The sequence below is a fragment of the Saccoglossus kowalevskii genome, chromosome 17 (assembly GCF_978046115.1).
Source record: "Saccoglossus kowalevskii chromosome 17, keSacKowa6.1, whole genome shotgun sequence".
Classification (NCBI taxonomy): domain Eukaryota; kingdom Metazoa; phylum Hemichordata; class Enteropneusta; family Harrimaniidae; genus Saccoglossus; species Saccoglossus kowalevskii.
In genome coordinates, this window is record NC_140657.1 from 2,271,281 (window position 1) to 2,294,748 (window position 23,468).

General features: G+C 34.7%; 2 protein-coding genes across 3 annotated transcripts in view; one reads left to right on the forward strand and one right to left on the reverse strand.

Annotated features, from left to right (window-relative positions):
- Positions 1–4,883: 4,883 nt before the first annotated feature.
- Positions 4,884–9,848, reverse strand: LOC100378526 (ubiquitin-related modifier 1-like). Its single transcript, XM_002736280.3, has 5 exons — positions 9,786–9,848; positions 9,415–9,485; positions 8,267–8,348; positions 7,146–7,194; positions 4,884–5,275 (listed from the first exon to the last, which is right to left on the reverse strand). The coding sequence occupies exons 1-5, from the start codon at positions 9,830–9,832 to the stop codon at positions 5,207–5,209; spliced, it is 318 nt and encodes a 105-aa protein (XP_002736326.3). The 5' UTR covers positions 9,833–9,848; the 3' UTR covers positions 4,884–5,206.
- A 2,556-nt stretch (positions 9,849–12,404) lies between these two features.
- Positions 12,405–23,468, forward strand: part of LOC100378227 (GDP-fucose protein O-fucosyltransferase 1-like) — a 28,571-nt gene continuing 17,507 nt past the window's right edge. The window contains exons 1-4 of one of the 2 annotated variants that reach the window (XM_006818397.3): positions 12,405–12,512; positions 17,897–18,063; positions 19,075–19,199; positions 20,095–20,218. In XM_006818397.3, coding sequence (XP_006818460.2) covers positions 17,907–18,063; positions 19,075–19,199; positions 20,095–20,218 — 406 coding nt within the window. In that variant the 5' untranslated portion in view covers positions 12,405–12,512; positions 17,897–17,906. The remainder of the gene's footprint in view (positions 12,513–17,896; positions 18,064–19,074; positions 19,200–20,094; positions 20,219–23,468) is intronic. The other variant, XM_085492052.1, reaches the window with a different exon arrangement.

Here is a 23,468-nt window from a genome sequence, read left to right on the forward strand (position 1 = left end):
TTTGCCACTAATTTGCCGTACTTTGCCACTACTTTGCAGTACTTTGCCGTACTTTGCCACTACTTTGACGTACTTTGCCACTACTTTGCCATACTTTGCCAATACTTTGCCGTACTTTGCCACTAATTTGCCGTACTTTGCCACTACTTTGCAGTACTTTGCCATACTTTGCCACTACTTTGCCGTACTTTGCCACTACTTTGCCGTATTTTGCCGTACTTTGCCACTACTTTGCAGTACTTTGCCGTACTTTGTCACTACTTTGCCGTACTTTGCCACTACTTTGCCGTACTTTGCCACTACTTTGCCGTACTTTGCCATACTTTGCCACTACTTTGTCGTACTTTGCCACTTTTTTGCCGTACCTTGCCACTACTTTACTGTACTTTGCCAATACTTTGCCGTACTTTGCCCCTACTTTACGGTACTTTGCCAATAATTTGCCGTACTTTGCCACTACTTTGCGGTACTTTACCACTACTTTGCTGTACTTTGCATCTTCTTGCCGTACTTTGTCACTACTTTTCTGTACTTTGCCACTACTTTGCCGTACTATGCCACTATTTTGCTTTACTTTGCCACTACTTTGCCGTACTTTGCCACGACTTTGCCGTACTTTGCCACTTCATTGCCGTACTTTGCCACTACTTTGACGTACTTTGCTACTACTTTGCCATACTTTGCCAATACTTTGCTGTACTTTGCCACTAATTTGCCGTACTTTGTCACTACTTTGCAGTACTTTGCCACTACTTTGTCGTACTTTGCCACTATTTTGCCGTACTTTGCCACTACTTTGCCGTACTTGGCCACTCCCTTGCCGTACTTTGCCACTACTTTGCCGTACTTTGCCACTACTTTGCAGTACTTTGTCACTACTTTGTCGTACTTTGCCACTACTTTACCGTACTTTGGCAACACTTTGCTGTACTTTGCCACTACTTTGCCGTACTTTGCCACTACTTTGCTGTGATTGGCCGTACTTTGCCACTACTTTGTCGTACTTTGCCACTACTTTGCCGTAATTTGCCACTTTTTTGCTGTACTTTGCCACTACTTTGCCACTACTTTGCGTACTTTGTCACTACTTTGTCATACTTTGCCACTACTTTTCCGTACTTTGCCAATACTTTACCACTACTTTGCTGTACTTTGCTGTTCTTTGCAGTACTTTGCCCCTACTTTGCCGTACTTTACCACTACTTTGCCTTACTTTGCAACTACTTTGCCGTACTTTGCCACTACTTTGCTGTGTTTGGCCGTACTTTGCCACTACTTTGTCGTACTTTGCCACTACTTTGCCATACTTTGCCACTACTTTGCCGTACTTTGCCACTGCATTGCCACTGCTTTGCAGTACTTTGTCACTACATTGTCATACTTTACCATACTTTGCCAATACTTTGCCGTACTTTGCCACTACTTTGCGGTACTTTGCCACTAATTTGCCGTACTTTGCCACTACTTTGCAGTACTTTGCCGTACTTTGCCACTACTTTACCGTACTTTGCCACTCCTTTGCCGCACTTTGCCACTACTTTGCAGTACTTTGTCACTACTTTGTCGTACTTTGCCACTACTTTACCGTACTTTGCCAATACTTTGCCGTACTTTGCTACTACTTTGCGGTACTTTGCCACTATTTTGCCGTACTTTGCAACTTCTTGCCGTACTTTTGCACTACTTTTCTGTACTTTGCCACTACTTTGCCGTACTATGCCACTACTTTGCCTTACTTTGCCAATACTTTGCCGTACTTTGCCACTACTTTGCCGTACTTTGCCACTACTTTGCCGTATTTTGCTACTACTTTGCCGTATTATTAGCATGAAAATGTGTACTTTGATCCTAATTATATTTTATATACTGAAATGACTGGTTTAAATCCTGAACTTAACGTTGTACAAGATACCACCTTTAACCGGGCTGCTCCGTTTTATATGCCTGTTCTCTAAAGTTCCAACAAGATATTTCAGAACTACAGAATGACTCACTTTGAACAGAAAGTATTTGTTTCGATATAAGAAAGAGTTGAAGCCGAGACTAAGTTTTGAATAATAAGTTATTAACATGAAAATTTGTACTTTGACCATAATTATTTTATATACTGAAATGACTTGATTGAACCCTGAATTTAACGATGTACAAGATCCCACCTTTCACTATAACCCGTTATTCAAAAATATGACGCTAAGGGCTAAAATACCGAACTTAAGATTAAATTTCCGGGCTCTACCGACAGATAAACGGTATGTTATTGGTCAACTGTAACCCATTATTTAAAATTACGCCCGCTAAGGGGGTTGAACCATTGACCTTAGGAATAAAGTCCCACGCTCTACCGACTGAGCTAACCGGGCTGCTCGAATTGTATGGCTGCTCTCAAAAGTTACAAGATAATTCAGAACTACAGAAGGACTCACTTTGAACAGAAAGTATTTGTTCCGATATGACAAAGAGTTGAAGCCGAGACTAAGTTTTGAATATTAAATTATTAGCATGAAAATGTGTACTTTGATCATAATTAATCTTTTTTTACTGAAATGACTAGTTTAAATCCTGAACTTAACGATGTGCAAGATCCCACCTTTCACATTTGACTATAACCAGTTATTCAAAAATACGACGCTAAGGGGTTAAAACCCTGAACTTAAGATTAAATTTCCGGGCTCTATGGACATATATACGGTATGTTATTGGTCAGCTGTAACCCATTATTTAAAAATACGCCCGCTAAGGGTGTTGAACCCTTGACGTTAGGATTAAAAGTCCCACGCTCTACCGACTGAGCTGATATAAAAAGAATATATAAAATTTGAACATAATCAGTCAAAGCATATCAGAGATATGGCGTTTGAAGTGCATTCATTTAAACAAAATGGCCGCCAGTCATTCGGAATCTGATCTGAAAAATAAATCCCACAATGTCCAACGTATGTACCAAGTTTGAACAAAATCCATCAGTAAATGCTTGATTTTGATTTTAATAATTTTTTAGCACAAAAATGGCCACCATTCGGCCATCTTGAATCAGAAAAACTGATTGATGTGCATATGTATAATATTATGTATGATGTATGTGTGAAGTTTGATTGTGATTGGTCCAGACATGTCTAAGATACGGACGCACGCACGAACACACGGATGCATGTCTGAACGGGGACTAATAAAATGGAAAATGCTTAATAGTATACACTTGTTTTGTTGACTTTAGAAAAGCTTTCAACAGCATTCAGAGGGATGTGCTCTTTCTCCAGTTACAAAACATTGGTATTAAGGGGAGCTTTTATGAAATAATAAAATTTTGTATGAGGATAATAAAGTAAAATTACCAGAGGGTATAACTGATGGATTTCAGTCCACTTGTGGAGTTGAGCAATGTTGCAATTATCACCAACTTTATTTAACATTTTTCTAAACAATCTGCCAGAATTATTTGGGGATCAAATTGACAAACCAGTTCTAATGGGTGAGAAACCTATAAATTGCATCCAATATGCAGATAACCTTGCAATTAATTCAGAAACAGAAGGCAGCTTATAAAGCTGTCCTAACAAATTAAATGATGTTAAAGTAAACGTAAAGAAAACTGATTCAAAACATGAATTTTAAAATCAACACACAAGAAATAATAACTGTTAGTGAGTTTTGCTATTTAGGGGCAATATTTACTACAAATAAACAAAACTGAGAACATACAAATTATTCAGAGTAAGTTATAATATGGAAAATTATTTGCAAAACATTTCAGCCTCAGGAAAATGCTTTCAAAATTCCTCAACCACAACCACAACTTAGAAATAGAACGATCAAGGTAGAAGAACAAAGTCCAAAATAGAATTAGGAAATACACATTGTAAAAAGTGTAACACTGAAGCACTAGGGAGATGAAAACTATTTCTTGTTATTTTGTACTTGCTATATAGAACAAAGAAAACAAATTTTTGATGAGTGTGCAATAAATATTTACACAATGGATGTGAATTCCATATTTCAAAAGATTATGGAGAATAATATAGCATTAACAAAATATTTGAAGACCACAATTTTTAAAACCACAGAAAGTAATTAATTTATTTTTTCTTTTATTTTCCCTTTTAATTTTATTTCTTTTGAATTTTTTTGTATTTGTATTGTATTGTATTTGTATTGTTCTTTACCATACAAAAACCCTCTGAAGGTTTTTAGTAGTGTAATAAAGTTATTATTATTAAATTTCCAGGATCCATCGACTGATCTTAACAGGATCAGTTAACTCAGTCATAGAGCATGGGACTTTTAATCCTGTGGTCAAGGGTTAATCTCCCTTACCAAGGGTAATTTCAAATTTGTTGCAGTAGACAATATGTTATATTTGTAGGCATATTTTGAAAATATTAAGCTTTTGAATTTTAAGCTTGATTTACCGGTAATCATTTATTTGAATGGTGTAAAATTCATCTAAAAATGCTTGATTTTGGTCATGTGATCTTAATGATCTATACTGTTAATTTACTTCCAATTGTCTTGATATACTTCATTGTAGCTGGAGTGGATGCTTTAACCTTTTCATCACCAGTTCTTTATTTATATCACAAATTCACAAAATAGTCCCGTTTATAGTCTGTAATGTCAGTCAGAAGATTGAGACAAAAATGAAAATTGACTCAGATTTTGTTTGTTGGCTCCAAGTTTAGGGTTCATTTACAGAAATATTGAAGAGTATAAGAAAAAGTGCAGAACAATTTGGGCGAGAAATTCTGGTGGTAAAAAGGTAAATATTGAGTGTTATGCAAAAAATAAAGGTATTGCTTCTCGTCTTAGTGAAAATTTAAAAATGATAAAGTGACAAGGTTCTCTATTTTATTGTGTATTAAGATTATTTAATAGCATAACAAGATATATATTCTATATTTAACCTTTATTAAATAAATTGTGAAATGGAAAGCAAACATTTCCCTGTTCTACACTGGTATGCAAAATGTGTGAGGTACGGGTTATTTTTGAGAGCCATACTGAGAAATATTATTTGAGCAACTTTGATTTTTTTCTTCACCTTCACCTGAAATGATTTTTGATTGGCTTGTAACCAGTCACATGATCAAAGTTGAAACACTAACTCGATATGAAAGTGAAATTATCTGCATTTTGGTGATTTATTCACCTTAAGTTTATGAATGTCATCAGAAATATACATATTTACATAATAAGCAATAAATCATTATTTTTATCCACCATGCAATGTTGAAATGAACACTATATTGTCATTTTCTTTAATCTCATACTCCAGTTCTCCCTAGAAAAAAAACAATAAAATACTTCAGAACATTTATCTCTCATATGATGGGTAAAAAAACATACTTGACATAAATTTCTAGATACACCCTAACTCAACATTTATTTCTAGTCACCCTAACTCAACATTTATTTCTAGACACCTTAACTCAACATTCATTTCTAGACACCCTAATTCAACATTTATTTCTAGACACCCTAACTCAACATTTATTTCTAGACACCCTAACTCAACATTTATTTCTAGACACCCTAACCCAACATTTATTTCTAGTCACCCTAACTCAACATTTATTTCTAGACACCTTAACTCAACATTTATTTCTATTCACCCTAACTCAACATTTATTTCTAGACACCCTAACACAACATTTATTTCTAGACACCCTAACTCAATATTTATTTCTAGACACCCTAACTCAACATTTATTTCTAGACACCCTAACTCAACATTTATTTCTAGACACCCTAACACAACATATATTTCTAGACACCCTAACACAACATTTATTTTTAGACACCCTAGCTCAATATTTATTTCTAGACACTAACACATCATTTATTCCTAGACACCCTAACATTTATTTCTAGACACCCTAACTCAACATTTTTTCTAGACACCTTAACTCAACATTTATAATGATTATAAGAACTGCGGCAATATTTTGCAGTATTCATTCCTGACAATATCAAAAATAATAAACATTTGCTAGTTTTAGATATATTTTGAGTCAATAATTTGACAAGGCAAATCATTTGACGTTTGACAGTCATTCCGCATCAAATAATTTTGTATTCCACAACAATAATGAGTTCCAAAGTATGCACAATATTGTGTCTGCTGCCCTCGTACACCACTTGGGCACTATTTGTTATTACTGGGTCAGTTCTAATATGCTTGTGCTGTATATGCAGTTGTACATACAAAGATCTCTAATTATTTCTCGGACATACATACATAGACACCCTAACTCACTATAAATTCTTGCTTTAGTACATGCTAACTCAGTTATCTCACAAATGCTACAGAACACTCTAACTCGCCATAAAATCTAGCCTTACTACACCTAACTACACCCTGGTAAATATTACAGTAAACCCTAACTCACCATGCATTCTTGCCTTAGTACACCCTAACTCATTTAACTTCCTAATAGAACAGTGAACCTTAACTCACCATCAAATCTTGCCAACTTAGTAGATCCCAAGGGACGACGTCAAAAGATCGATGTCGGATAAAAAACTTAATTCGTTTGGTTTTTTCCCACTGAAACTCAATTGATAAATATCGATCATGGCGTCAGACTACATACACCATTAAATACAAATTTATAATCGGACAGTAGTATGGCATAGCAGTTGGTTGTAATAATGAAGCGGAATATACGTATGCGCAAACTACTTTCTGGGTTCTGCGCATGCTCCAGGTCCATGCCCTGAAATTGACCTCATTTGATGCACATATTTACACTCCGACCAAACCATTTTCTCGTCTTGGATGTTTGTTTTTTCATTTTCTGTTATTTTTGTCTATGATTGGATGGAAAAAAAAAAACTACAAATACTCCAAGATTTTTTTGACTTCATTAAAAAATAAAATCGTTTTTGTAGGGTGGAAAATTTTGAGGTCAACCCCCCCCCCCCCACACACACACACACACACACACACACTAAAGCAAATAAGTTTTTTATCCAACATTGATCTTTTGACGTCGTCCTTAACTCAATGAATTACTAGATACAACAGTACAACTTGACTCACTATACATTTTTGCTTCAGTATACCCTAACTCAGTTACCATAAATTGTAAACTAAATAGTATACCTTAACTCAGTTAACTCCTAGGTAAACACAATAGCCAAAGACTCACCAATAATTCCCAATCAGCATCATTGACAAGAACCAGGATTCCAGGTCTCCTAAATTAAAAATATAAATAATAATAAACTGTATAAATGATACTGTTGATAATTCTATCATATTTTATTAAATCACAAAAACTACAGAAAAAAATAAAATTAAGTCTGATGACTCAATTAGTGAAAATGGCAACCACTCGGCCATATTACTGCATATTAGCTGCTTTATTAGAGGTATTCACGTTTCAGATCTCGGTATGTGGTGAGAGTCAGTACCAAGTCAGCATGCGTGCAGAGATCCCATAACGTGAATGTCGTAATTGTCGTTGAAAGCCAGTGACATTGTGTGGCTAATAGCCTACAATATCTCAAACTGCAATGTATGAAAAGATCACGACAGATTAATTTTGATATTTCATATTTGATAACAGATCCAACATCATTCTATGTTTTTTAATTGTTCTGGGAGTGATGTTTCACATATTTCACATTCCATAAAATTGTACCATATATTTATTTATTCTGGCTCCTATAGTTATACTCACATCTAGATATACTTCAAAGATCTCACCAACTATGGTCTGTGAGTGACCATTACTCTGATTGGCTGATAAATATAGTATGCTGCTAATCTGAATATGCTAATTTTCCAAACAATAGATGACAGTTGTAAATTGTCTTCATTATTTCACAGTGACGAAAGTGTGATCATTTATTCATTTATGATGTTGCATAAGTTTACATGCTTAATGAGCAAGTTCAGAATTTAGTAGAGAATGGGTAACCAGTGAAACAGTTGTCTGCTAGACAGGGAAATTATTTTCTCTGCTTTTCATGATCTGCATAATATGCTTGATACAGCTCTCAATAATACCAGTTATTCTGAGATAAATTTACACTTAAATTTGTGTTCATGTCTTTAAAATGGGGGGTAGTCACCTGTGTATGCGCTGGAATTGAGTCCCAAGCCTGAGCGATTATAACACACACTAAGAACGCAAAGGCTCATGGGTAGACACTTGTTTACGCTATAGCCACCTGATGCATCCGTAGGTGACAACTTCCCCGCTTCAACTGGAAAATGTTGGAAAATTTGGCAAAGACATGTCAAGCATCATATCATTTAACTTACACAGTCTCTCCTTGTAGAAACAGTTCAGGTCTTTCTTTTAGTAAATTATCCTTCACCCAGATTAACAATTTCTTTATTGTCCCTGTAAATACAGACATTCATGTACAATAAATCAGTGTCTATATTTCAGTGTGTTTGGTGAAGTCAGTGTACATTGTACATCAATAGAATATTAATGATTAAATACAGTGAATTTCGTAAAGAGCGGCATGCATCTTCTTCATATAAAGTATTAATAAATGTTTAATAAATTTCAAATGATGGTTGAAAACAATTTTGATCAATCACATTAACGGATACAATGCAATACATTAGCCAATGATTGAAACCAATCTGCAAAGACTCATGGGTCTATGAAAACACACTTTTTGGATTCGAAATAAGCACAAGTGTCTTCCACTGCATATCACAGCCCAAAACACTACAATTTAATCAGTTTAACTCCTTTATTTCCCATTTGGCAATTGACTGAGAAATATTATTTATTTATTGATATGTTTTGCAGCCAGTTGTCAATACTGTAGTTGACATTTGCAACCCAAGACCCATGGTTACAAATGGTATATAATGGCCAGTAAAGATCAATTCTTGGTATGTTGTTAATCACCTGTTATTTAAAAACACTGCCTACGTCAGCTTTTTAAAATGAGGTGATTTTTTTTTAGCAATAAAATAAATATCATTATAACCAACGACCAATTGTGTTTTTGTTTTACATTTTCTGAAAGCAGTAGCGCCTGAAATTCTGGTCTCACAATTAACCTTCTTATACATTCCGAGCCATTAGGGGCTATACCAATGTAAAAACAGGGGAGGCTAGATTATTTTGGAAAATAAAATTGTTAGAAAAGCAATTGAAATTGAGAAAGAACAATTTTTGTATTTCCCACCATAATATAAAAGTATGGGGGAAAATATGAATACACGAATTGTCGTTTTGCATAATACTAATAATTACTTTATTGCCTCCTTGTAAATAATTAAACATTGGTTCATACTAGCAAAAAGTTATATTTTATGAAATGTGACATACATAAGTCAGATAAACTCATCATAATTTGTTATCTCTACTTGAAAGTGACAACAATGTACACAACATTGTGCTGTTCTCCAGGAACACAAATAAAATTACGAAATCGGATACTTACACGCTGTGGTCGATTCGTCTAGTGATATGTGGTGTTTTTTCACTTTGCCAAATAATAGTTCTGCGCCCCCACTACGAGAGATGTAAACAGATGATATTAAAGGGCGGTGGTCGTCGCGCAGCGCGTGTTCGAATTTAATGTAAACAAAAACGCGCCGTATACGTCGCTATGAGGCTCATATCAAACAGCGGCGGCGCGATGACCACCGCCTTTTAACAAACACAATCCTTGACAAAAAAACGCTAGTTTGCCATAGTTATGAAATATATACTAAACAATTCGAAGATCTTCAATGTGAAATGTTCCAAACAGTAATCGAACTTTAGGTGAAATAACTCATCAAGTAAACAGACAAAGTATAATACGCGCACCTAAATTCAAGCGTAATCGACATGCCGGTTTGGCTGGACGCTGCCATTTTGTTTTGTGTGTGTGTTTAGAGTCACTCTACTCAAGTAAGCAAAATATACTCAAATTTCGTACGAGAAGTAAACGACTACTAGTTTTGTTCACATCCAACCTTATAAGAACAATACTAACTACCTATATATACTGTGTGGTCACGCTGCTTATTCATTAATCAACAGACCGTGAGAAATTTCATTTTTACACGCATTGTAATAATAATTATCTTTATATTGCGTTTGTATCCCTAATAGGATTTTGACTAAAATGCAATACAGATGTGAATAAAGACAAACAAACAATTCAAGTGAGAATACAATTACACACAGGAAAAACTGACAAGCAAATAAAAGTAGGTGAAAAAAAGCAAATTGGATTGTTTTCCATATTTGTGTTGGTGAATGTTTGGATTACTATTGTATGTACATGACCTTATCTTGCGATAGCTGACTATAATGTTTTCAGATTTTCCTCCCTTGTTTTGAAACAGTTCTCTATTTATTTGGCTATTTGTATTATTGTTCTCTCATCTTTATTATTTAAAATGTATTTTAGTATTTCTTTATTTTTTGCTAAATGTGGGGGTGATAACAGCTGATAAAGTGTTTCTCTTTCTCCCGCGTAGAGATCACATGTTAAAAGAAAATGTTCTTTGTCCTCTATGCCGTTATTTTCACAACATATATGTTTTCTGTCAGATATATCTGTGTTGTTATATCTCCCGGTCTCTATTTGTAGTCTGTGAGCACTAATCTTCAATTTTGTCATTGATGACCTGTGATGAGTATTTTTGACTACGTGTAAGTAGTTTTCAAAGCCAAAGTCTGTTTTCAGTTCTCTGTAAGTGCGCAATTTATTTTTGTGATCTTTCCCTTTGTTATCATTGTCTAAAATCTGTTTGTTCGCATTATTTTCTTCCTGCCACAAATGGTCTATATCTAGATCTTTAAGTATAAGTTTTAACCCGGAAACCCAGTTGTAGGTGCCAGAGTTGTCTAGTTCTAAGCCGAGACTGTATGCTTCATGTACCAGAGAATTTTCAGGCATTTTTTTTATTCGAGACCAGTATTTGATCATCTGTTTTATCCCTGTTGTAACTAATGAATACCTTCCTAATTCTAAAAGACATGCCACATTGGTCGCTTTGCTGTTAACTTTGAGTAGGTATTTGCAGTATTTCATGTGTAATTGTTCCATTGGTGACATGATATTCATATACATCTTTTGGTGTTTAATTATACTATCTGACCAGATTTCTGCACAGTATAAAAGTATTGGTTTTATCATGTTATCAAACATTTTAAGATATGTTTTTATTGGTATATATGTATCTGAGAATAATAACTGTTTCATTTTGAAGCATGCTTTCATAGCTCTATTTTTAAGATCTTCTTGAGCCAAGCAAGTCAAATTTACCATTTGTTTTCAATTTAATTCCAAGATAAGTGTATGTTGACACTCTTTCTAGTTCTACACCATCTATGTGAAAATTTTGGTTTTTAATGTGTTTATCACTTTTGTTGAATATCATGGTTTTTGATTTATTAATATTAATGCTTAATTTCCATTTTTCGCAGTAAATTTGAAGACCGTTTAGTGCATTCTGCAAACCTGAACTGCTTTCTGATAGTAGAATTATATGTCGTCTGCGTTTAATAAACATGACAGTGTATTATTTCGCAAAGATGGCAGATTGTTCTCTCCCATGTTTATATGTTCTTTAATGTCATTAACGTATATAATAAATAATAGTGGGCTTAGGCCACCCCCCACCCCCCGCCTTATGCCTCTTTCTACTGGAAATGTTTTTGTTAAGCCATTTTTTGTTTTTACGCATGCAAGGGAATTTTGGTAAATACTATTAATTATTTGGTAAAATTTTCCTGTGATACCATTTTTTCTTAATTTGTACATTAGTCCAGGGTGCCAGACTGAGTCAAATGCTTTTTTGAAGTCAATAAAACATGCAAAAATGTATTTCTTGTTAAGATATTTTGTGACTAGTTGTTTAAATACAAATATGTGATCCTTTGTTCCAAATTTTATATTTTAGTTAAAGTCTTTTTTATTGAATTCATCAATTAGCTTGTCTATTTCTTTACTATATAAAGCCCTGTTAAAGTGCAATTTAGATTCGTTATTCGTTTGTAAATCACGTCACTATGTATGAACATGGAAGGTACTCAGTTAGTGCCTTCCATGGTATAAGTCCCAGGATGCGACCATCGCCTTTTAATCTTTCATTTTTACGCGAGTAGAAACATACTGTATTAGGAAACTGTACATACATTGTATACAATAGGGTTTTATTCAGAATGTTGATGATTCTGACAGCATTGCTTATCCGAGAGCAAGTGTTGAAATTTTTACAACTACAAATACTGGATTTGAACGGATTTCTGTTACTGTGATCTGTGATCTGCTATAAATATCATTTATGAACTTTCTAATTTTATTTACATTTTTTTAATGAATTTGGTGTTTCTGATATAATTCAATGCTCGCTGGCTCGCTTCAATTTGCTCAGAAAAAAAGCCCGCGTAAAGATATTGGCATATCGCCCTCAATGGCGACAAGATATCCCGGAAATAAAAATAAACAATCTGCCTCAGTAGCGGGCATGTGAGCACGATCCAAGCAAGAGAACGCCGTTTACGTGGCTGCTTTTAACAAATAGTGAGTAAGAATTGTTGGTGAGTTGAAGCCATTGATTTTTAGTTAACGGAAGTATCTCCTGACACTTCAGCACTTCAGCCTCGGACATATGACTATCATAACAAGATTAACCGTGGTTTGTAATATGGCGACCACGAGCCAAACGAGCGTTGCGCGCAATGGCGTCACGGCTTTAGCGGGTGGATATTTTTAATAAGTCAAACATGTGGTGAGCTGAGCCAATTGCATGGGGTCATGAGAACGCCAATGAAAGATTTGAGAATATTGCAATGTTATACTGTCGTCCTATAGAAACGGTTGTCTGTTGGGTCATTCCAGTTTGTATCCACACCCCTACATGAATGGTTATAGTTAAAAATGTGCCCCTCAAATTAGTTTTTAATAAATCCTCCCTGGATATATACAACGGTGTTTCAACACCCCCTGGATGATCATTCCCCCAAATGTACCCCACCGAATTAACAGTCCAAAATTTACCTATCAGATTTAACATCTAACCACAGGACTGTGATCTAACTGAATGAATCATACAGTGACCCCTAACTAGGGGAGGCCCCGAACAGAAAAAAAGTTGCAGATACAAACTGCAATAACCCAACCCTATGAAATCCCATAGTAAAATGATCACCCTGTGGAATTCATTTATGATGACCCCTCCTCCCGGAACAGAAAAAGTACATTATTTTATACCCTCCAGAATTATATCATCCATATGGGGTGGTGGGTGGGTTGTGGGGGTTGGATACAAACTGGAATGACCCATTCCTCAGACTACTTTGGTCAGATGCATGCCATGATTGTTTTGGGGCTTAAAGGGTGGTGGTCGTCGCGCTGTGCATGTGCGACATTTGTGTTGATAAACATTGATTTTATCACAATCCAAAGTCTTCATCTTTGTTTATATGAGACCCGTATATCTCACACATGCGTGGCTACAACTACCGCCCTTTAACTTTTTAATCCAATAAAAAAAACGATCAAACTAACAATACTATAATGTAATAAAGTGATGTCCGTTATTATTTCATCTAATAACGCAAGATAGTGCCAGATGTTCACAGGCAGTAGTATTACTAGTAGTTTTTCTTGAATAAATAATCTCTACAAACGGGACAAAACATATGCAAATTATTTCTGTGTTTATTCTCTATATTTCTGTAATTATGAACCAAACAAGAATAGAGATAGCTTTGATAAAATATCGGCTTCCTACTGAATATTCAATTATTTCAATTGCTTATACAGTTTACAAACGCATTGTCCACAAAATCTATGAAGCGTCAACGCCAACACCGCCATTTGACCTTTATAGAAATATTTTCTCGTATTCTGGGAGAATTCAAAATAATTAGAAATACTACTATAAAGTTACTCATTATATATTCATAAATGTTGTAGATGAAAGTAGGAAATATTAAAAATGCTGTTAATAACCCAATAATTGGTCAATTTGAACAGAAACAATGACGATCGAAAGGTCAAAATACACAGATTTAATTTCTGGTTAGATCAAAAAGTATGCACCTGTATGTATGCACTAGAATGACATTACAGTAGTCTGAGTCTATTCTCGAAGAAGGAGCTACGTCAAAATCTGATAAACATTGAACCAATCACAGACAAGAATATACAATGTTTCCTCCCATGCTAAAGTATAATGACTTCCTGTTCTGGTCCATCTTTGAGAATAAAACATAGAACACAAACAAGAGCCACGATCTGAGAAACAATTTAATTAAATTGCATTCCTATTTATAAATTCAATTTAATTACAATTTAAAATTATTCAATTATATTACAGTTATCATTTAGTAATTAAACTATAAACTATATTAATATTTATATCAATTAAACTATATCTAGTTATAATACCTTAAGTTTAATTAAAGTTAAATTTAATTTAAAGTATCATGGTATTAGCATTAGGGTGAAGGGATAGGTAAAAACAGTAATGCCAAGACACAACCAATAAAAAACCATGTTTCAGTATGAATTGAAATTTATGATAAAAATCAAAAGAATGGTTTTGTGGTCATTGTAGTAATTTTAAACCAATTACAGTTGCAGCTTATTGAGTGAACAACAGAAACCTGAGGATTTTATAAACTTTTTATAAATATAAATTTTTATAAATTAGAAAAATTGTTCAATCAAAAAAAAAAATTTTATTATTGAGTTACCATCCAATCAGAAAAGGCTTTACTTTGAATAAGTGGTCGGTCGTAGTTACTATTTTAAATTACACATGTTATTTATTTTCACTATTTTGCTGAAGGGATGAATCAGTGAAAATACCATTTTTGCCATATTTCATGTGGCACTCATCAACAATCAGTGAAAATACCATTTTTGCCATATTTCATGTGGCACTCATCAACAATCAGTGAAAATACCATTTTTGCCATATTTCATGTGGCACTCATCAACAATCAGTGAAAATAAACTTCATACAAATGTCTTTTCAGGATAAGATTTAAAGTATTTTACAGTACATGTGACTTATTCATATTTTGGGGAAAGTTAATATTGAGCCAATATCTATCTACTATTTGAATGAAATTAACTTGACAAAATATGTAAATTATTTACTTACAGATAGTGATTACCCCCAATGGCAAATTCAAAGTCACGATGTTATAAACCTAAAGTGTGAAGAACAGAAAGCTCTATTCTCACTGTAAGATAATTGGGATTTAAACATAACATTATTTTTCATTTTTGACAAAATTATTCCCTAAATTTTGGTCTATGGTAGGGACATCTTGGGACATAAAAGTTCATACAATTCAATCATAGAGCAGGTTCAAATAAACTCCAAACATATAGAAGGAAATACAAAAAAAAACGTTTTAAGGGCAAATCACAAACTTTACAGTTAAAAAGTAGAATGCTACTTGTGATTTTTTTTACACATGTGTATATTTTAGTGCATGTGGCAGTACCGGTAGTAATATTTTGTGTCAAAGTCTGTTCACAATTATTCGTTTTAGTATTACCGGTAGTCAACAGTATGTGAACCATTTTTATTCACTGTCAATCTGTATTTTGAGAAAAACGGTAAAATAATATGAATAAAATAATATGAATAAAATAATATGAATAAAATAATATGAATAAAATAATATGAATAAAATAATATGAATAAAATAATATGAATAAAATAATATGAATAAAATAATATGAATAAAATAATATGAATAAAATACCATGTTAGTAGTGGTTTCCATAGACCACAATGAAAACACATTTCCTTCGATAAAACCTACCGGTATTAAAAATTGTGTCAATTTTTTATAACTTCTAGACACCAGGAAGTACTTTGTAAGACACTATATTTCTTTTTTCCACCATATTTTACCAAGCTCAATTTTGAGATATTGAGATATATCTGTTATCCATAGGAAACTATGGAAAAATGCCCTAAAATGGACAAAACATGCTATTTTCACTCCATTTTGTACATTGATATTCTCTGAACTGAGTACGGTGACCCCATATTTTTATTCCATTTTCTTCATCCTCTTGACATGAAATATCAAATAAAATATCATGTATAATATTTTTAATTCTGTGTAGTATTCTACCTTTAATAACAGAACCCATAGGTACTAGTATAATCTAAAATGAATTACTGGTAATAGTAATAATTTTACTTGTTCTCAGTTACATGTTGAGTGTATTTTTGTCTGCATGTATAGCCAATACACAATTGTCAACTATAGAACTGTGAGAAGTATGGAAAAAGTGAATATTGTGCATTTGCACTCAATTTTTAAATGTTGTATAAATTTAAAACACAGCTAAGGCATGTAACGGGGTATATTATAAATAATTTATGATCTCATGCAGTGATGTAATGTGTTCTAATTTATGTGTTTAATTAATTAGATGCAATCTATTGTAGATTTGAATGAGACTGAGAGTCAGTAGAAAACCATTGAGTTAATAATGATAAGAATGAACTTTTCCTGACTTTAGTGTACTACAGTGCCCAACAGAAACCTGTACCATAGTTCATAAATGTATTTATATTTATTTATTGATCCAAATTATGTTATTGTAAATGGTTGGGAAACTCAATATAGTCTACATATAGTTTACACCCATACTGATCACATGGCTTCATTCAAATATGGATGTGACATACAGGTAGTCATTGACGCTGCAGGTCAGCATTCTTTAACACCAACCTGACGCATATCGTGCACAGAGTGCCGAAAGTTTTTTTGAAAACCTTGAACATTTGGAAGTCATTGAATGGTCAGGACGTATTTGACTGATTAAATTATTTCACTTATTTCTTAGAGACATCATAGAAATGAGCAGGGCCAAAAATTGTGCACTCAGCAGTCGGAGTGTACACCGATAGTTTCTTGAATGGAGTACGTTCTAAGTGTGATGCTTTTGTGCCCGAAAACGTTTCATTTTAACATTTCCAGCTATCTGAAACCTGAAATTACACAGGAAATTTCGAACTGCAAACACAAATTTAATTGGCTTTATTATGTGATGGTTTTTGCTGTTACAAAGATTAAATTATGTACATATATAATACTAATATTTCACTCACTGAACAATATTTCACTGAATTGTGTAATTAGAAAAAGAAGTATCAAGTTCCGTGCATAAACACTAGTGTAAAACAGCGGCGGAGCGCTATTTTAGGCAAAATTTGCTAGTAAGACGTCATATGACACAGGTTTGTGCTGAGACAGCAGTGACGACACAACGGTGACATAGTGTCTGTGATAGCCCACTTATTCAAATTAAAGTAATGCTGATTGGATGTCAGTTGACTCATTAATTAGTATTAATATATAATTACTATCACATCTTGGTTACTTGGAATTCTAACAGCTTACTAGTACTCCTACAATAACCTTATCATTATATAAATGGTTTGTAGTAATAATTTATCAGGAGATCATAGACCAAATGACATCAAACGTTTGTGTGAGTGCTGAGATTCTAGTACCATGATACAGCAATTCTGCGTCCAATGTAAACAAAGGAAAGCATCAATTATTGCCATATTGTTGTTGTAGTTTACCTCATTAGTAATAGTAATTTGTTATTGTATCTTTAGAAAAAGAACATTTCTATCAGTTGTTAGCAATAAATATATATGTAACAAAAACTAAAAAGTAATACAAGTAGCATTAAACAAAAATTATGCAATTTCATTTTGTGCTGTGAAGCACCTGTTTACAAAACTTCCCATGCTTTTGATCATGAGAGTTGATCAAGAGCTTTTTACAGAGCAGCAAATGTTATTGTTTGCAACTAGATGTATAGTAATTACTGGTATATATCGTTGTGTGGCTTTTAAGCAACAAATGGTCTTTGCTACATGAATTCATTACCTTCATCTTCTCCTAATGGGTGCAATCATATATTTCAGGTTAAACAAAATGACTGCAATTCATCTGGATAGAATTATTATGCTCCAAATCATTTTGCTATCTTCCAATATATTTTCTAATATCCTGAGTTTCACTCTGGTGACAGCAACATTCACAGAATCTGAAGTTGATCCTAATGGCTACATTCTGTATTGTCCATGCATGGGTAAGTGTTATTCATGAACATTGGTCATACTGTAAATGTATTAATTATTCACTGGCTTAATCTAAATTAATCTACGTTGTTTCCTTGACATCTTCATGAAATTAAAACACAGTGATATGCTCAAAACATCAAAATAGTGAAATTAAATGTTAGTGAAAATAATTTGTTTTACAGTAATCAACACATAGTATATACTGTATATATATATCACATCTTTAATAGAAGTGCACATAAAGCAAAAATTGCGTTTACTGTATAGAGGATCATTAAGATAGACTTATTTTGACCATAGACATACCACTGTCAATTACATAGGTATGTGTGCTACCAATAATTTTATGGGCCTCGTGTCATGACCTAGGCACATAGTCAGCCATAGCTGTAAGTTGTGGGTGATAATTTCCAACATTATGATTATGGTTATCTGCATAGCATTCAAGGGATGTTTGAACTTTAACTTCATTTTGGCTTCAAGTTCAGAACAGAACCTGCTGAAATCTAAGAACTATGGGTAATTGAAAGATAAATGTAACGAGCTATGGTCAAACCGTGTTGAATGACCACCCAATGGACTTCATTAAAATGGTCTTTACAGACAAGTTTTTATATGGAAGTTTGATTATTTTGTTATGAATCGCCAACTCAGACATTTGACGTAATATTTGTTGAGAAAAATTTAGTTGGTACTGTTGCAAAAAAAACATATTTATTTGAGTTATTATAAATAAAATTAAATTAGTTTAACTAGAGGAAATAAAAAATTGTTCTGTATAAACTAAATTATTCTGTTCACTAAAGAAAATATTGCTGAAAGGGTGATCAGATAAGATAGGCTATCACTATACACAGTTTTTAAATACAACTGCATACAAATATAGGCAAATGGTTGGACTGTATTTAAAATTACACAGTACTGTAAAGACCAATCATGTATTATTATGTATGTGTATGAAACACAAATAACTCAAATATGGTTCAAATTTATAACAAGGATTGATCTGTTTTTTCAAGGTCGCTTTGGTAACCAAGCTGACCACTTCCTTGGAGCATTGGCTTTTGCGAAAGGATTAGATAGAACTTTGGTACTACCTCCTTGGATTGAGTATCCCCCAGCTGGAAGCCCTGGACCACGATCGGTGAGTTACAATAACCTGCAATATGAATGCGTATTTAGTGGAGTTGGATGAATTGGAAAGACAATATTTATTAATTAAACATGGTTCTATTTTAAATTATTAAATTTGGACTGTACACTTAATTTCACTTAGGCATGAAAGTATTTCCCCAGAAAACACTCACGTACAAATCAACAAATTTTCAATGATTAGAGAAGACTTTTGTTATCGTGAATTTGAGTGTCTTTCTCTACATCACGACTGATTTGTAGCTTTGGACTCTACACTGCAAATAGATTCCATTAATTTTATTAAAAACAATTCAAAAAAACATATACAGATGCATGTGTATATTTCAAATGGTACAAGTGATACTGTCACTACAATTTAGCACTGAAAGCTTAAATTCTAAAGTTTAAACATGAATTCTGTATGACGGTTTACTGGTACATCTACTAAAGCGTTTGTCAAGTTATTTTCAAATTTATCTTGCAATGTAATTATTTTATATAAAAAATGCCTAAAAGAAATTTAGTTTTGGAATAGTAATATGTTAGAGAAGTGTTAAAATTAGAGATTTATCAACTCTCATTTCAGATGGCTGCCTTCATTGGCTATAGAAATAATATAAAACACAATTTTAATAATAAATAATTAATATCCTCAAATTTGGCTCTCGAATATATGTAATACCTAATCATAGAATAAATTATAAAATTTGTTAGAGAATTGTTGAAGTTCACACCAAAAAGAGAAATACAGTACATCAGTTTAATTAGTCTGCACTACTTCTTGCAATCCATAGTAGAGTATATTTTGCTTGACACAAACTTACGTAGTAAGACATAATTTAGGGTCAACTGAATATTCTGTCAACATAACATTTGTAGTTTATATTATTAATTTTTTTTTACAGATGCAGATTCCATTTGATAAATATTTTCAAGTGGAACCTTTACGAGAATACCATAGGGTGATCACTATGGAAGAATTCATGGAAACCTATGCACCACAGTTATGGCCGGTCAGTCAGAGAATTGGTAAGTTATGCACCACATATATGGCCAGTCAGTCAGAGAATTGGTAAGCTATGCACCACATATATGGCCAGTCAGTCAGAGAATTGGTAAGTTATGCACCACAGTTATGGCCAGTCAGTCAGAGAATTGGTAAGTTATGTACCACAGTTATGGCCAGTCAGTCAGAGAATTGGTAAGCTATGCACCACGTATATGGCCAATCAGTCAGTTAATTGGTAAGTTATGTACCACAGTTATGGTCAGTCAGTCAGAGAATTGGTAAGCCATGCACCACATTTATGGCCAGTCAGTCAGAGAATTGGTAAGTTATGCACCAAATATATGGCCAGTCAGGCAGAGAATTGGTAAGCTATGTACCACAGTTATGGCCAGTCAGTCAGAGAATTGGTAAGCTATGTACCACAGTTATGCCCAGTCAGTCAGAGAATTGGTAAGTTATGCACCACAGTTATGGCAAGTCAGTCAGAGAATTGGTAAGCTATGCACCACATATATGGCCAGTCAGGCAGAGAATTGGTAAGCTATGTACCACAGTTATGGCAAGTCAGTCAGAGAATTGGTAAGCTATGCACCACATATATGTCCAGTCAGTCAGAGAATTGGTAAACTATTCACCACATATATGGCCAGTCAGTCAGAGAATTGGTAAGCTATGCACCACAGTTATGGCCAGTCAGTCAGAGAATTGGTAAGCTATGCACCGCAGTTATGGCCAGTCAGTCTGAGAATTGGTAAGCTATGCACCACAGTTATGGCCAGTCAGTCAGAGAATTGGTAAGCTATGCACCACAGTTATGGCAAGTCAGTCAGAGAATTGGTAAGTTATGTACCACAGTTATGGCCAGTCAGTCAGAGAATTGGTAAGCTATGCACCACATATATGGCCAATCAGTCAGTTAATTGGTAAGTTATGTACCACAGTTATGGCCAGTCAGTCAGAGAATTGGTAAGTTATGTACCACAGTTATGGTCAGTCAGTCAGTGAATTGGTAAGCCATGCACCACATTTATGGCCAGTCAGTCAGAGAATTGGTAAGTTATGCACCAAATATATGGCCAGTCAGGCAGAGAATTGGTAAGCTATGTACCACAGTTATGGCCAGTCAGTCAGAGAATTGGTAAGCTATGTACCACAGTTATGCCCAGTCAGTCAGAGAATTGGTAAGTTATGCACCACAGTTATGGCAAGTCAGTCAGAGAATTGGTAAGCTATGCACCACATATATGGCCAGTCAGGCAGAGAATTGGTAAGCTATGTACCACAGTTATGGCAAGTCAGTCAGAGAATTGGTAAGCTATGCACCGCAGTTATGGCCAGTCAGTCTGAGAATTGGTAAGCTATGCACCACAGTTATGGCCAGTCAGTCAGAGAATTGGTAAGCTATGCACCACAGTTATGGCAAGTCAGTCAGAGAATTGGTAAGTTATGTACCACAGTTATGCCCAGTCAGTCAGAGAATTGGTAAGTTATGCACCACATATATGGCCAGTCAGGCAGAGAATTGGTAAGTTATGTACCACAGTTATGGCAGTCAGTCAGAGAATTGGTAAGCTATGCACCACATATATGTCCAGTCACTCAGAGAATTGGTAAGCTATGCACCACATATATGTCCAGTCAGTCAGAGAATTGGTCAACTATGCACCACATATATGTCCAGTGAGTCAGAGAATTGGTAAGCTATGCACCACATATATGTGCAGTCAGTCAGAATTGGTAAGCTATGCACCACATATATGTCCAGTCAGTCAGAGAATTGGTAAGCTATGCACCACATATATGACCTGTCAGTCAGAGAATCGGTAAGCTATGCACCACATATATGTCCAGTCAGTCAAAGAATTGGTAAACTATGCACCACATATATGTCCAGTCAGTCAGAGAATTGGTAAGCTATGCACCACAGTTATGGCCAGTCAGTCAGAGAATTGGTAAGCTATGCACCACAGTTATGGCCAGTCAGTCAGAGAATTGGTAAGCTATGCACCACAGTTATGGCCAGTCAGTCAGAGAATTGGTAAGCTGTGCACCAAATATATGGCAAGTCAGTCAGAGAATTGGTAAGCTATGCACCACAGTTATGGCCAGTCAGTCAGAGAATTGGTAAGCTATGCACCACAGTTATGGCCAGTCAGTCAGAGAATCGGTAAGCTATGCACCAAATATATGGCAAGTCAGTCAGAGAATTGGTAAGCTATGCACCACAGTTATGGCCAGTCAGTCAGAGTATTGGTAAGCTATGTACCACATATATGGCCAGTCAGTCAGAGAATTGGTAAGCTATGCACCACAGTTATGGCCAGTCAGTCAGAGAATTGGTAAGTTATGTACCACATATATGGCAAGTCAGTCAGAGAATTGGTAAGCTATGTACCACATATATGGCCAGTCAGTCAGAGAATTGGTAAGCTATGCACCACATATATGGCAAGTCAGTCAGAGAATCGGTAAGTTATGTACCACATATATGGCCAGTCAGTCAGAGAATTGGTAAGTTATGTACCACATATATGGCCAGTCAGTCAGAGAATTGGTAAGCTATGTACCACATATATGACTAGTCAGTCAGAGAATTGGTAAGTTATGTACCACATATATGGCTAGTCAGTCAGAGAATTGGTAAGTTATGTACCACATATATGGCTAGTCAGTCAGAGTATTGGTAAGCTATGCACCACATATATGGCTAGTCAGTCAGAGAATTGGTAAGTTATGTACCACATATATGGCAAGTCAGTCAGAGAATTGGTAAGTTATGCACCACATATATGGCAAGTCAGTCAGAGAATTGGTAAGTTATGTACCACAGTTATGGCAAGTCAGTCAGAGAATTGGTAAGTTATGTACCACATATATGACAAGTCAGTCAGAGAATTGGTAAGTTATGTACCACATATATGGCCAGTCAGTCAGAGAATTGGTAAGTTATGTACCACATATATGGCCAGTCTATCAGAGAATTGGTAAGTTATGTACCACATATATGGCCAGTCAGTCAGAGAATTGGTAAGTTATGTACCACATATATGGCCAGTCAGTCAGAGAATTGGTAAGTTATGTACCACATATATGGCCAGTCAGTCAGAGAATTGGTAAGTTATGTACCACATATATGGCCAGTCAGTCAGAGAATCGGTAAGTTATGTACCACATATATGTCCAGTCAGTCAGAGAATTGGTAAGTTATGCACCACAGTTATGGCCAGTCAGTCAGAGAATTGGTAAGCTATGTACCACATATATGGCCAG